This window comes from Cadophora gregata, assembly GCF_030347475.1.
Source record: "Cadophora gregata isolate MNR1 chromosome Unknown scaffold_15, whole genome shotgun sequence".
NCBI lineage: Eukaryota > Fungi > Ascomycota > Leotiomycetes > Helotiales > Ploettnerulaceae > Cadophora > Cadophora gregata.
This window is the reverse complement of record NW_026695938.1, coordinates 97,896-109,400: the sequence shown is the minus strand read 5'-3', so window position 1 is coordinate 109,400 and position 11,505 is coordinate 97,896. Positions and strand designations below refer to the sequence as shown.

General features: G+C 47.6%; 6 protein-coding genes across 6 annotated transcripts; 4 read left to right on the top strand and 2 right to left on the bottom strand.

The window, feature by feature from the left end:
- Window positions 1-66: 66 nt before the first annotated feature.
- On the top strand, window positions 67-3,722 carry ONS95_004684 (uncharacterized protein). The gene is made up of 4 exons (XM_058498055.1): window positions 67-1,115; window positions 1,169-1,484; window positions 1,548-1,635; window positions 1,681-3,722. Exons 2-4 carry the CDS (start codon window positions 1,436-1,438, stop codon window positions 3,422-3,424), a joined length of 1,881 nt encoding a protein of 626 aa, XP_058351565.1. The 5' UTR covers window positions 67-1,115; window positions 1,169-1,435; the 3' UTR covers window positions 3,425-3,722.
- On the bottom strand, window positions 3,723-5,918 carry CEG1 (Dcp1p-Dcp2p decapping enzyme complex alpha subunit). The gene is made up of 2 exons (XM_058498054.1): window positions 5,457-5,918; window positions 3,723-5,409 (listed from the first exon to the last, which is right to left on the bottom strand). The coding sequence occupies exons 1-2, from the start codon at window positions 5,627-5,629 to the stop codon at window positions 4,302-4,304; spliced, it is 1,281 nt and encodes a 426-aa protein (XP_058351564.1). The 5' UTR covers window positions 5,630-5,918; the 3' UTR covers window positions 3,723-4,301.
- A 257-nt stretch (window positions 5,919-6,175) lies between these two features.
- Window positions 6,176-7,113, top strand: ONS95_004682 (uncharacterized protein; the record flags this gene model as incomplete). Its single annotated transcript, XM_058498053.1, has 3 exons — window positions 6,176-6,215; window positions 6,266-6,413; window positions 6,465-7,113. 3 exons carry the CDS (start codon window positions 6,176-6,178, stop codon window positions 7,111-7,113), a joined length of 837 nt encoding a protein of 278 aa, XP_058351563.1.
- A 215-nt stretch (window positions 7,114-7,328) lies between these two features.
- Window positions 7,329-8,147, bottom strand: ONS95_004681 (uncharacterized protein; the record flags this gene model as incomplete). The annotated part of the gene is made up of 1 exon (XM_058498052.1): window positions 7,329-8,147. The coding sequence occupies one exon, from the start codon at window positions 8,145-8,147 to the stop codon at window positions 7,329-7,331; it is 819 nt and encodes a 272-aa protein (XP_058351562.1).
- Window positions 8,148-9,453: 1,306 nt separating this feature from the next.
- ONS95_004680 (uncharacterized protein) lies at window positions 9,454-10,263 on the top strand (the record flags this gene model as incomplete). Its single annotated transcript, XM_058498051.1, has 1 exon — window positions 9,454-10,263. One exon carries the CDS (start codon window positions 9,454-9,456, stop codon window positions 10,261-10,263), a length of 810 nt encoding a protein of 269 aa, XP_058351561.1.
- Window positions 10,264-10,925: 662 nt separating this feature from the next.
- ONS95_004679 (uncharacterized protein) lies at window positions 10,926-11,312 on the top strand (the record flags this gene model as incomplete). Its single annotated transcript, XM_058498050.1, has 1 exon — window positions 10,926-11,312. The coding sequence occupies one exon, from the start codon at window positions 10,926-10,928 to the stop codon at window positions 11,310-11,312; it is 387 nt and encodes a 128-aa protein (XP_058351560.1).
- Window positions 11,313-11,505: the final 193 nt, after the last annotated feature.

The window sequence follows — 11,505 nt, the reverse complement described above, 5'->3', positions numbered from 1 at the left end:
CTCGGTCGAGACGCGTTGTCAAGGTCCCGCTAAGGACTCAACTTCTTGACTTCACTCGTCACCATTCTTGATATTCACATAACATCATTAGACAGCATGGAAATTTTACGGGATATTTCTTTCCTAAAGAAGGAATTTTATCGTTTAGTGAGCAACTATTGTTTCTTTCTGCACACGACCTGCAAGGTAAAGCGTTTATAGCTTGTTAGGTAGGTGACCATAGTCGAAAAGCGCGGCAGGCGCTGAATGCTTCTTGGGCTCAGTAGATGGTTTATTCGCACCTCTTTATATGCTCGTTACTCGCCCCTTTGGACTTTTTGTTCAATTGCTGGTAATGGCTTGTTCATGTTCTTCACGTTATGTTTGGGTACGAGGCGTGCCTGCCTTTGTTTCCTCTTCCAATCCATGCCCCACTCTCATCTTGATGTATAAACATAATTGAGAAGAGCGGCATGGATCAAAATATCGTCGTCGAGCTAGTCTGTGTATCTTATGCATGGTGGGACAGAAGCGTTGAGATGCTAAGTCATGTCGCGAAGACTCTGGACATGAGGCTGATATATGAAGCTATCACGTACCGGCAATAGGTCATCAAGGGCTTTCTGACAAATTCAAATGCCCGATCAAGCATCGTGAGCAGTATGAGAACCAAGTATTGAAGCAGAATTGAGATAGCCCAGATGACGGGATGATTCGACTAGACGGACAGTGCTTCGAGTCATATTTACTTTCAGCATTTTCATACGATTCACAATTGACAAACACTTCATCCTTTCACCACAATTCACTTTCAAATACTTTTCAGCCTCCCGTTTTGGTTGATTCCATAAGTACCTTTCCTTCCTCGTCCATCCCAGTGGGTCCGCCTCCTACCAACACTTCAAGAACACCACACATCCGCAACTCCTTGTTTCCACGTCGTTCTTGGTTACTATCGTTTCTAGTATCTAAGCGGAAGCGAGCGCATTCTTTACATCGCTTGCCCATATTGCAGCTCTCTACAGCGCTGATCCAATTGGCAAACACCACATTCAGCATGAAGCTTCCGGGGAACACGCTCTGGCTGGCAGGATGTGTAGGCACGGCCGTCGGATTTACCGGTCCACAGGAGGATGGTATGTATCCTATTGAGTCTCTTAAATTCTTCTTTAACGTCATCAAAACATAGCATCGATGACTCGACCCCATCACTCATCACTCATATATGCATCAAGTCGCGCCCTCGCTCAGCCACAACTCCTGGCATCCCCTCATATGTACGCTTCCAGTCATACCTTGGCACAAAGACAAGCCACTGTCAGTCCAGCTCTGGCTACAAGTGTCTCTCTTGTTAGCAGCGTTGTCAGTAAATCGACAGCTGTTGCTCCAACAAATATCGTCACTGCCTTAACACCAAGCAAAGACTTGGTTTCCATTTCCAGCATTCCCGCCCCTGATGTTGTCCAAGTTGAGGCTATCACAACGGTTACTTCCTTCCTTGGAGCGTAGGTACTCTTTAATTCCAGTATGTATATTCTAATTGCTAAACAGGTCACCTCCTCCAAAAGCCAGTACGAGATCAACCGGATTTGCCAGTGTAGCCTCGACATCAACTGTGGAAGAAATCGTGACTGTTACTTCCGTGCTTCCCTCGGTGTAAGTTTGCACTCACTCTTCCGTGATATTTTCTAATGACTTCAGCACTTTCCCAGATCCGCAGTCCCAAGTACAAGGCCCAACCTCAGGACCCTCAATTTCCTTTGTGCCAGTCCCGAGCACGACGGCAAAATCTGCTCCAACAACCGCAACGAGACCAAAGACCGTCCTGTCAGCTGCAGCATATAAATATCTAGGCTGCTATGCGGAAGGCCTCAATGTTCGTGCTCTAGGCGATGCTTCTTTCCCTGATGATGGGAATACGATCGAGAGATGCGTTACAGCATGTTACCCATACAAATACGCCGGAGCCGAGTATGGTCGCGAGTGCTGGTGCGGTAATGAGCTGAAGGGCGCCTCGAAAGTCAGCGAATACGATTTCTGCAATATGCCTTGTGCCGGGAATGGAGAACAATACTGTGGCGGTATCGTGGCGTTGAATGTCTACGTTGTAGGAGATGCTCCCTCTGCCTCCTTCATTCCTGTGACTGTGTCTGGAACGGCAATCATGTCCAGAAAGCCGTCTTCGGTCACTGCGACATCAAGCTCTTCTCAAGTCTCCATTTCAAAATCCCCGCAAAGCCAAGCTATCGTCTCGTCGACTTCCTCAAGCGCAGCTGCTTCTACACGATCGGCAAGTACATCGAGCAAAATCAATTCCTCCAAGGCCAGCTCTGACTCTCAATCCTTGACAGCCTCTTCAATTTCTCTCTCGGCTATCGCGTCCAGTTCCTCGAGTAAGATCACGATTATTCTCTCATCGACATTTGTGACATCCACTCAAGCTGTCCCGATTTCTGTCATCGTCGATAATGGAAGCTCGATGACGACTTCACCCTCAGTACGAACCCAAACTCCGTTGGTGTATATGTCCAGCATTTCTTTCTCGAGCTCAACCACTACGCCCAGTTCCACTCCCCTGATCAAACAGAGCCTCTCTACGTCTACAAGGCCATCCGCCAAAGTTATCACGACCAAAGACCCAGTCACCGCTCCAACTACACTCAAAGCGGCCTCAGCCAGTCAAGTCTCATCGGCAATCCCAGTGATTACTACAAACACACAAGCCTTAACCAAACACCCTATACCCACCGCCCTCCCGATACTCAGCCTAAACACATCTTCACCACCGACCACCTCATCAAAATTCAAACCAACCCCAGTACTCCCACCAACAGCCAGCAACACCCCAATCACGATCCTCCCACCTCCAGATACTGGCATCTGTATACCAGCCTTTTGTCCCACAACCTTCACTCTCGATCCCAGTGCAATACCAACCGACGATCCCATCTCAATTCCCGAGTCCTGGAGCGGCATGTGGACAACCGCACCACCACCCCTAACTCTCGCCGAGACCCCAATGTCATCAATCATACTGCCCGCATCTCCTCGGCCGGAACAGACAACTTCAGTTTCAAACCCAGGTCCATCACCGGCAAGCAAGCCAGCAATTTCACCTCCTCAGTCAGGATGTCTTCCCGCCTATTACACACCCGCACCAATAATCGCCACGTCTACAGTCTCTACGACATCCAATACATTAGCCAATTCGACGAGTACACCCCCTTCTTCCAGCCAATGCACCCACGCAACAACATCCACAGCCCACATCTACAGAACCAGCAGCCATCAACTACATTCAAGCGTTGTCACTGTGACCAGCTTCCTGACTCCGATTCCGACCATGCGTGTGCCTTCTCCTGCGGCTTCGATTGCACGAGGAATGGACTTCAAGATATTTGCATTGTTTGCTGGATTATGGGCGGTGTTGATTTTCGTTGGTTAAGCGAGAACCGAGCATTGTTCAACGAGCTTTGTTACTGAATGAGTTACGTCAATTTCGTAGAATGAATGGAGTGACGATCCACGTATCGAGGCTCTACTGTACATTGGATGGCTGCCCGGCTGGCATATTGCTTGATAGTCTGTGAAGACATCTGAAGCAGCGTCAATCACTAGTGCGCGCACACGAATTGGATTGCTTACCATGCCATCCACATCCTGAGTTCATCATTTTGCAGCACGATGGGTAGATAGATAGACGCGAAGATTTCAGATAGACCAAGGCAGAGAATAAATTGCAATCTCTTCATAATTTACATCTGGAACATCACCGTGATTCTAGGTATGCAAATCCAATGTACGTATTTGACAAGGTATCATCTCTCATTCGACTGAGTAGCTACTCCACAAGGAGCGATGGAACGCCCGATCATCCACCTCCGTAAAGGCAATACACTCACCAACCCAAGCACATCCTTCTAGATGAATAGGGTCGTTTACTCCAATGGCAAAGGAAGCATAAAGCAGACCCGAGCAGAGCAGAGCGGAGCGAAGCACACCACCTATTTAAAGCCCAAGCCCCCGCCCACTTCGAACAGTCCCCCAGAAATGACTTGAGCGCGCACGTGCCCTTCGGTGAGGGACTTAATCTCTCTTCCCAAGACGCCAAATGACGATGCCCACCCGCTGATAAATTCCCATTATGAACAGACAGACAGCTGATCGGTCAGCTAAGCGAACGCCGCAACCCTGCAATACGCAAAGAAGTATCAACGGGTCAGGCCCTCGTGATACTGTATACAGTTTGATTTCCTCCCTCCCCTGCATTCTATAATTTCTCCATCTGATTTCGAGCTCAAATCGTTGAACTTCACTTCTGTTCATTTCCCCGGCGGTCCAGGACTCGGCCTCCCAGGCCCTTGTTCCTCAGCCTTCCTCTTCGTCGTCGGCGGCGGCCCATTACTAACACCCGTACTCGCCACACGTTTCCTCTCTTGTTCCTTCTTCTCTCTACTCGCCTCCTCAGCAGCCCTTCTCTTCCACTCATCTCTAATCCCCTTCGCCGCAGCAATGAGATCTTTTTCCGTAACTCTATCCGTGATACTTTCTATCACACTATCCACTGTACTCGTATGATTCGCATTCGTCTTGTCGTCTCGGAACCGCATGAACCGCCACCGCTTCTGTGAATCCATGAAACACTCTACAATCCGGTCATTTAGAGGCTCTCTCCGGGCTTTCATAGATTCCCATTCCTCGTCGTCGAGATACATGGTGTTGTAATATGGATCCTCCTTCCCATCACCTGCATACACGTGCAAATTACAAGTTGGCATGGCATCGTAGTCGAGGTATGGTTTTGTGATCCCTTCAGCCCTATCCTGCTCATCTGGCTGTCTAATTGGGAAATCCAACTGTAGCCTGAAATCGATTGAGTTCTCGAGTTCCGGCTTCCATTTCAGTATATTCTGATCCGTGCCATGCTTGTAATCCGTCATTCGACATGTGAAAATCAAACCATCGTTTCCGTGAGGTAGTGTTGGGAGGATTTGTCGGAACATCATCTCTACTGCATATGAAAACTGCATGGCCTTCAGCTCCACGATGAAATGCATGTATTGCTTCTCCTCTGGGTATTCCTCCAACAAGTGTTTGTACGGATCAAAAATTCGTTCCTTGAAGTATGCGAGCCGTTTATCGAGGGTTCGGTTCATGAGACTATTTCCATCGAGGACCATGCAATCAAACACTAAATATTTTGGTTGTGTTCCTCCTCCTGGCACTTTGTCGAATACCAACTCTCCATCGATCAAGGTATTTGTATGGAATGCTTGTTGGTCGCGAGGAACGGGGAAGTGCAGAGCTCCTGTAGGAATGAACCAGTAATCATTCTTCCGGTCGATGAGGTAGTGGATTTCCCTTCCTTCATGGTCCGTTGTGAGGTATAGAAGATATCGCATTCCATCGGACTTTTCGCAGACGTAGTAGCTGTGTAGAGTTAGGAATGAACATCCGCCTGCTGGGGGGCAACATACTCTTGCTTCGTCAATGCCTCTAGATGTCTGCGAGCAAAACTGACAGGTTGCGCGCCTGGAAAATTGGTGTTCCTTCTGTCTAGTAGATGTGCTACTTCTGAGCGCATGTTATATAGTAGGTCCCCTTCTGCCTTGATTCCAGGCGCATCGAGTGAAGCAACAGGGCCCGTCATTTTGTTCAGAAAGCAGCAGATAGGTTATAGTACATGCAAGAGGTGTCCAAGTACTGGTATTGTATCAAAAGGGAACTGATTCGTGAGAAGAAGGTCCTATGGGGAACAAAGGGTGTTGGTCGTGTTTGTAGGATCGCGATGTAGTTGGGAGCTGCCTGGTGAAATTTCAGCTAGGTTTTAGGGTATTGTTGATCTCTGGAGATGCGCGAGAATCCATTCAGGAGATGCTGCAAGCCACGCAGCCTCAAGAACGTATCGCATTTGTCTGGACGTCGGGGCGCATTGCTTTGGAGGATGTGCCTCTGATCAAGAGAGCAATTTCAAGCCGGGAATGGTCACGTGGATGTGGGATGTGGGGCCGTCCCTGCTGCCTTAACGCTGGCTCCAGGTTGACTTCAGGGTTTTGGGCACCAGGCACTTCATCAATATTGGGCATCATCAACTTTCTTTGCTCTTTTGCAGTAATTGGGATTCTTTGTGAAGCACTTGGGCTACAGTTCAGCTTTCAAACTCTGCTGGATCCGATTTGTGATGCACTTTTGAATAATGTCGTCGCTAATACCACCATCTCCTCCTCCTTTACCAGGTAATCCTCATTGTCAATGCAGTTAATATACCTATTCTGATGAAGTATAGCCTGGGTACTTGCTTTACCTCCTCCAATACCTCCTCCTCCCTATAACATCCCTTCCAGACCAATATTTCCATCCCGCAGACAACGAGTTAATCATCTCCAAGAGCAAAAGAAGCCGCGAGATTCGGTTGTGAAGAAACCAGCAACGACGCACGTAGCATCATCTCTTTCTGGGGAAAAATGGGCCACTAATATAAACAGAATGAAAGATCTAAAGCAATTCCGTTTTCTCGAGCTTCCTCGTGAAATTCGAGTCATGGTATACAAATACCTTGCACCAAATACCAAACCGAGCGAGTGGTGTGGAAAGCCACAGAGGCATGACGGCTCATGCTATCCGGAGATCCTATCAGTATGCCGCGCAATACATGATGAAGTCCTGGACATATTCTACAGTGCATCTGTCTACTCTGAAATTGACATCTCGAACAATGGGATATTCTTCCTCGGAAACCGCTATCTTTTAAGCGACCTCCTGCCATCAACAGTCAGACATGCTCAATCGATATGTGCTCGTATTCAACTGGAGTGGCGACCTGTACGCCAACAAGAATTCAAGAATCGGATCACAGAAATCTTCCCGCCAGACAGTCGTCTGCGGAATCTTCAACTTTACTTCCAAGCCACTAGCCCAGCTTACATCGGACGAGCTGCTACTCCAGATGTCGTCGTGTCTGCACTTGATAACACCTTGTCTCCTCTACAAGGCGTTGCTCATAACCTAGGATCAAAGTTCCATATCGACTTCGAGACACATATACACCAAGGTCGGTTCAGTCTGGGGGTTGACTTGAACGATGTTGTTGGACAATATTTCGACAGATTCGCGTGGAGCGCCCGTCAGATGTGATATTTTGCAGAGATATCGACCATTTATTAAGAGCTATTCGATTGCTGGTATGCCATGAGACCGTCACATCACACGGATAGCTCGGTGTGGTCGAGACCATCGATTCTCTCTATCGCAAGTTATTTAGCAAGGATCCCTTGGATTTCCCTCCGCGCTCCATAGCATACAACCCCGCCTCAGCCTCAAATCCACCATCGATTGTCTCTGTCCACTCCTTAATGAGCATGTGCATGTCTTTTCTCCTCCCGGAATTCAAAAGTAGGTGGTACGCCGCCAAAATCATACTTATGCTCCTCCAAATAATCGACCAAAAACTGGCTATAATCTCTGCGGAGATCCGGTGACTCACTATTGTAGGTGCGAGAACTCTGCATGAACGTGACCTCCTCCAAGCTCGTCAGATTTAAGAATTGGTTCAAGTATTCCTCCCTGTGCAACTCCCCCCAGTCATCATAAAACGACTCCACCTGATCATCATAATCACAGATCCATTCCCGGACCTTGAGGTGCTTGATCATATCCAGCAGCTCCGGATATGCCTCTCCCAGATACCCGAACCACTCGCGGCTCATGATGTGCTTGAGCGATGGCAGTGTGACGTAGGGTGTATCCAGATGCGGATTAAAGCATAATGGAGGGCTACCACCATAATCTCCGCCAAACTTCACCTTATGGCCAAGGAAATCCTCAGGCAAGATGATGACATAGTTCGAGAGAGTCTCACGTCGGCTTTCTCTGTTGACGAAGAGAGTTGCCGGGAGTTGAGCCTTGGCATTGTTACACTTCGTCTCTGCAGCCTTGCCCAGCTTGTGTATTGAATAGCCGGCATGGTGGTGGATCAGCTCAAGCGCGATGCTGACTTCTCGGCCACGGGGGAAGCTCAAATGCCAGATCTTGATTCTCAATTCGGTTGGGAGATTAGGGAAGCAGGTGAAAGTGTCAAGGGGTTCTCCAAGTTGGATGAAGAGCTCCTCGTTGAAATCGGGGAGGTGGCACAGAATGCTGAGAGCTTCGGCGGCTTTGTTGACAGCCATGTTGGCTATGGACTGGAAGGCAGATGTGATGACGTGCTCGCAGAATATCTAAGTCACAATAATTACCGCCCGTTTCCGTGTCTGTGGAGTATTCCCGTACCTTTGGGACCTTTTGGAGCAGGCTGAAAGTAGCCAAAGTGGAGTTCCAAAGTCAAATCGTTGAAAAGGAATGTTGTTTGCTTGACTTGATGCGACAAAAGGGAGATCGATTCCAAATAGGCGTCAATATCTACTTTGGACGAGTTACTTTTTACCGTGGTGCTGCTGAAAAAGTCAGTCGCGGTGTTGAAATTGTTGTTGATAGAGCGAGCCGACGTAGCATTCGAGGCTCCACTTTTCCCGATTAGCGAACTACTCAAATACCACGCGTGGATTGAGGCAGCAATATTGCACCTGATTTGAGTTTAGGTTGCAGCTTCCTTCACTGATCAGATGTTATTTATTATTTGGATTTTACTTTGTTGCTTCCAGTGTTTATTGTTTGTTCTGTTCAATGCAATTGCAGAGCCTAGCGCTTGTTTGCGTGGTTTGTTGATGTCGATGAGTTCCATTCACTTCTCGTTGTCAATAAAGAAGTCAGATAACTTTGTAAGCATGGCAATTGATTAGTATTGCTATGCTCAGCAACTATGTCCTATTCATTCTTCAAAACGAGACGTGCAGGAAATCCCTGCTCTACGTCTTTCCTGACACCTTCAACCAGGGCGATTCCTCTGTTCACCTATGCATAGAGCCATCGAACTCTCTGAGCTGTAAGGTTCGAATGGACTGTAAGACTGTATGATGCTTGCTCTGGATGTATTGCATCCACAGGCCAGGATGATCCTTGTGAAAGGAACATGGTGAATCCAAAAATGGATTGCGCTGCCTATCTTAGCGAGGCGAAAGGCGCTAGCGGTGTTGTGTCGAAAGCGGCAGTTTACGACAGCTTGAAATGAATCCGAATGCTTCACCAGACTTGTCTATTATACAGCAGCGTTTCGTGGACCTACAGATACTGCCGACCGCTTCAGAGCAAAACACCACTCACCTTGCTCAAGAGCATCCGGTCAACCTGATTCAATGTAAAATTTACTAAAATACTTGACCAAGTGAATCGAGTCAACCTAATTCGTTCGAAGTGAAATTGAGAAAACGCCTGCTCAAGTGAATTTCGCCAATTCACGTGATCATGGACCATCACCTGCTCCTCGTAGCTGTATTATAAAGACTCGTAATTGTCACCTCGAACTTCTCAAAACACCAAATCGAAAATCCCAAACTACTACCACCAACAGTCCATACATCTCAATACACCCAAGTCATCATGGACTCTACTCTCAAACCCAGCGGACCTTACTCTCTTCTTCTCGCCGAACTCCCCGATCTCTTCCAAGACCTCTTCTTACAGATAAACGATAGATTCACATGCTTCTCTTCCCTTCCAACCGAAATTCGACTGTCAATTTGGCGATTCGCTTTTCCACGCGGCCGTCTCATGAATATCGATGAACTTGTCATGGCATGGTTCATCGTCATGGATGCAGACAGACGACGAACATGTGGCATCGAGAAAAGCCGTGTACTGCCATCGACCCTTTACGTCAACCAGGAAAGTCGTCAAGAGACCTTTAAGCACTACATCATTGTTTCTCGCCCGGTAGGAAGACTAGCCGGAGTCAAGATCAAGGTTCAAGAACGTCCACTATGCTTCAATCCGAAATTGGACACTATGTTCTTCACTGACAACTACATCATGAACGATCCCAAATGGGAATGGCTACACGAAATTCAAGAGGAATTTCCAGCCTTATTTGATTCGATCGAGGAGGTTCAGATCCGTAATTGCAACCGTGGTTTATCAGGGGTCTGGGAACTTGGGTGCTCAGTCAATTCCGGAGTACTATCGCATGAACTCGCCTTCTTTGTCCAATTTCCAGGTCTCAAAACTGTCAATATCGTCCTCAGTGAGCTTGCTACAGACGGAATTGGACCTTTTCAGATTCAGATCGACCAATATGAGAAGGACCTTGGCCAGGCAATGGTAGCCTTATTCCAGAAGCATGCGCCTCAGAGACTGGTAGCCCCCAAGGTGACTGTCGCGCCATGGAACAAGTTACTCTCCCGCGTTCTCTAGACCTAGTGATGTTGTTGAGCGATCGATAACAGGAATAAGAGATCTTTGCTATCCTTTTATCTGCGGGAATCGATTTGAGTATGAGGGATGAGGCAGGCGTGAAGTATTGGCGGATATGGATTCAAGTGACGTATCTTCACCTTGAAGTCCGGTAGTCAATTAAAAATAAATCTTTTGGCCATCTCTAGAATGCGTAAGTGTGAGAAGCTAATAATAATCTTGTTCTATGTTTGAAAGTCGCCGAATGTGCGCCGAGTTGTGAACTCGGCAATGTCCAGGATTTAGAGTCCCCGCGTTAATTTTGTTGGTGGGGATGTTACGTACCACCTCAAAATTTTGTTCCAGATCGATCTATTGGCAAATTGAAGCTTGAAGTGTAAAACTCCTGGGGATGGTGCTGAACGGTTTTCTGGTATTCAAAATGCACAAGCATTTTGGTGACATCAGGTGTCACACAAGTAAACATCGCTTAAATGCCCTGAAGAAGCTTGATGTAGCGCTCCTGGCTTCCGCGCGTAAGACATTCCTGAACTTCCCGACTCGTCATCAGCCACTATTTCTTCCCATCCCCCGTGTATCAAGATGGAATAACTTTCAGGAAACTTGAATTCAGATCGTATCAATCATCGACAACAACTATCCATTCTAGTCTTCTGCCCAAGATGCGCACCTCCCTGATCCGCGCAGCTGTACCCCTCCGCGCCTCATATCTCCGATCCCCACCTACCACCTCATTCAATCAACCACACGCCCAACAATCGCTTCAATCACAACCACAGCTCTCTCAATATTTCTTTCCAAAGAAAACATTCTCCACCAATCACCATCTTCACGTCCAAAACTCCAGCCCCTCCAAACCACCACTACCACCAAATCCCTCATTCGGCGCCGCCAGTTTCAAAGAACTGGGAGCTACTCGAACCGTCGAAGTCGTCGTGTACATTGCTATCGGCATCATGGGGACTGTAGAGACTTTCACTTGGTCGAAGTTCTTGTGGGCGAAGTTTGGTCCGAAGGATGTCGAGATTGAGGCAAGGCCAGAGAAGTAAAATTTTCTGCGATCCTTGGTTGTACAAGGGAGTCAGTTGTTTCGCGTCTATTATGCAACATTGAGTCTTTGCATTATGAATTTAGAAGCTTTGGAGTTGATGACGACCCGGATTGGGATTCATGGTTCGCTGTTAATACCCCGCTCTGGTTTTTGGGAAGAGGATAATCTCAACTTTTCGATGCAAGGTTCCT

Coding starts and splice junctions, on each gene's coding strand:
- CEG1 (XM_058498054.1), bottom strand. CDS start 5,629: ATGACGGGCCCTGTTGCTTCACTCGATGCGCCTGGAATCAAGGCAGAA. Junction 5,410..5,456: donor GAGGCATTGACGAAGCAAGA/GTATGTTGCCCC, acceptor AACTCTACACAG/CTACTACGTCTGCGAAAAGT.
- ONS95_004684 (XM_058498055.1), top strand. CDS start 1,436: ATGTTGTCCAAGTTGAGGCTATCACAACGGTTACTTCCTTCCTTGGAG. Junction 1,485..1,547: donor GTTACTTCCTTCCTTGGAGC/GTAGGTACTCTT, acceptor CTCCTCCAAAAG/CCAGTACGAGATCAACCGGA. Junction 1,636..1,680: donor ACTTCCGTGCTTCCCTCGGT/GTAAGTTTGCAC, acceptor TAATGACTTCAG/CACTTTCCCAGATCCGCAGT.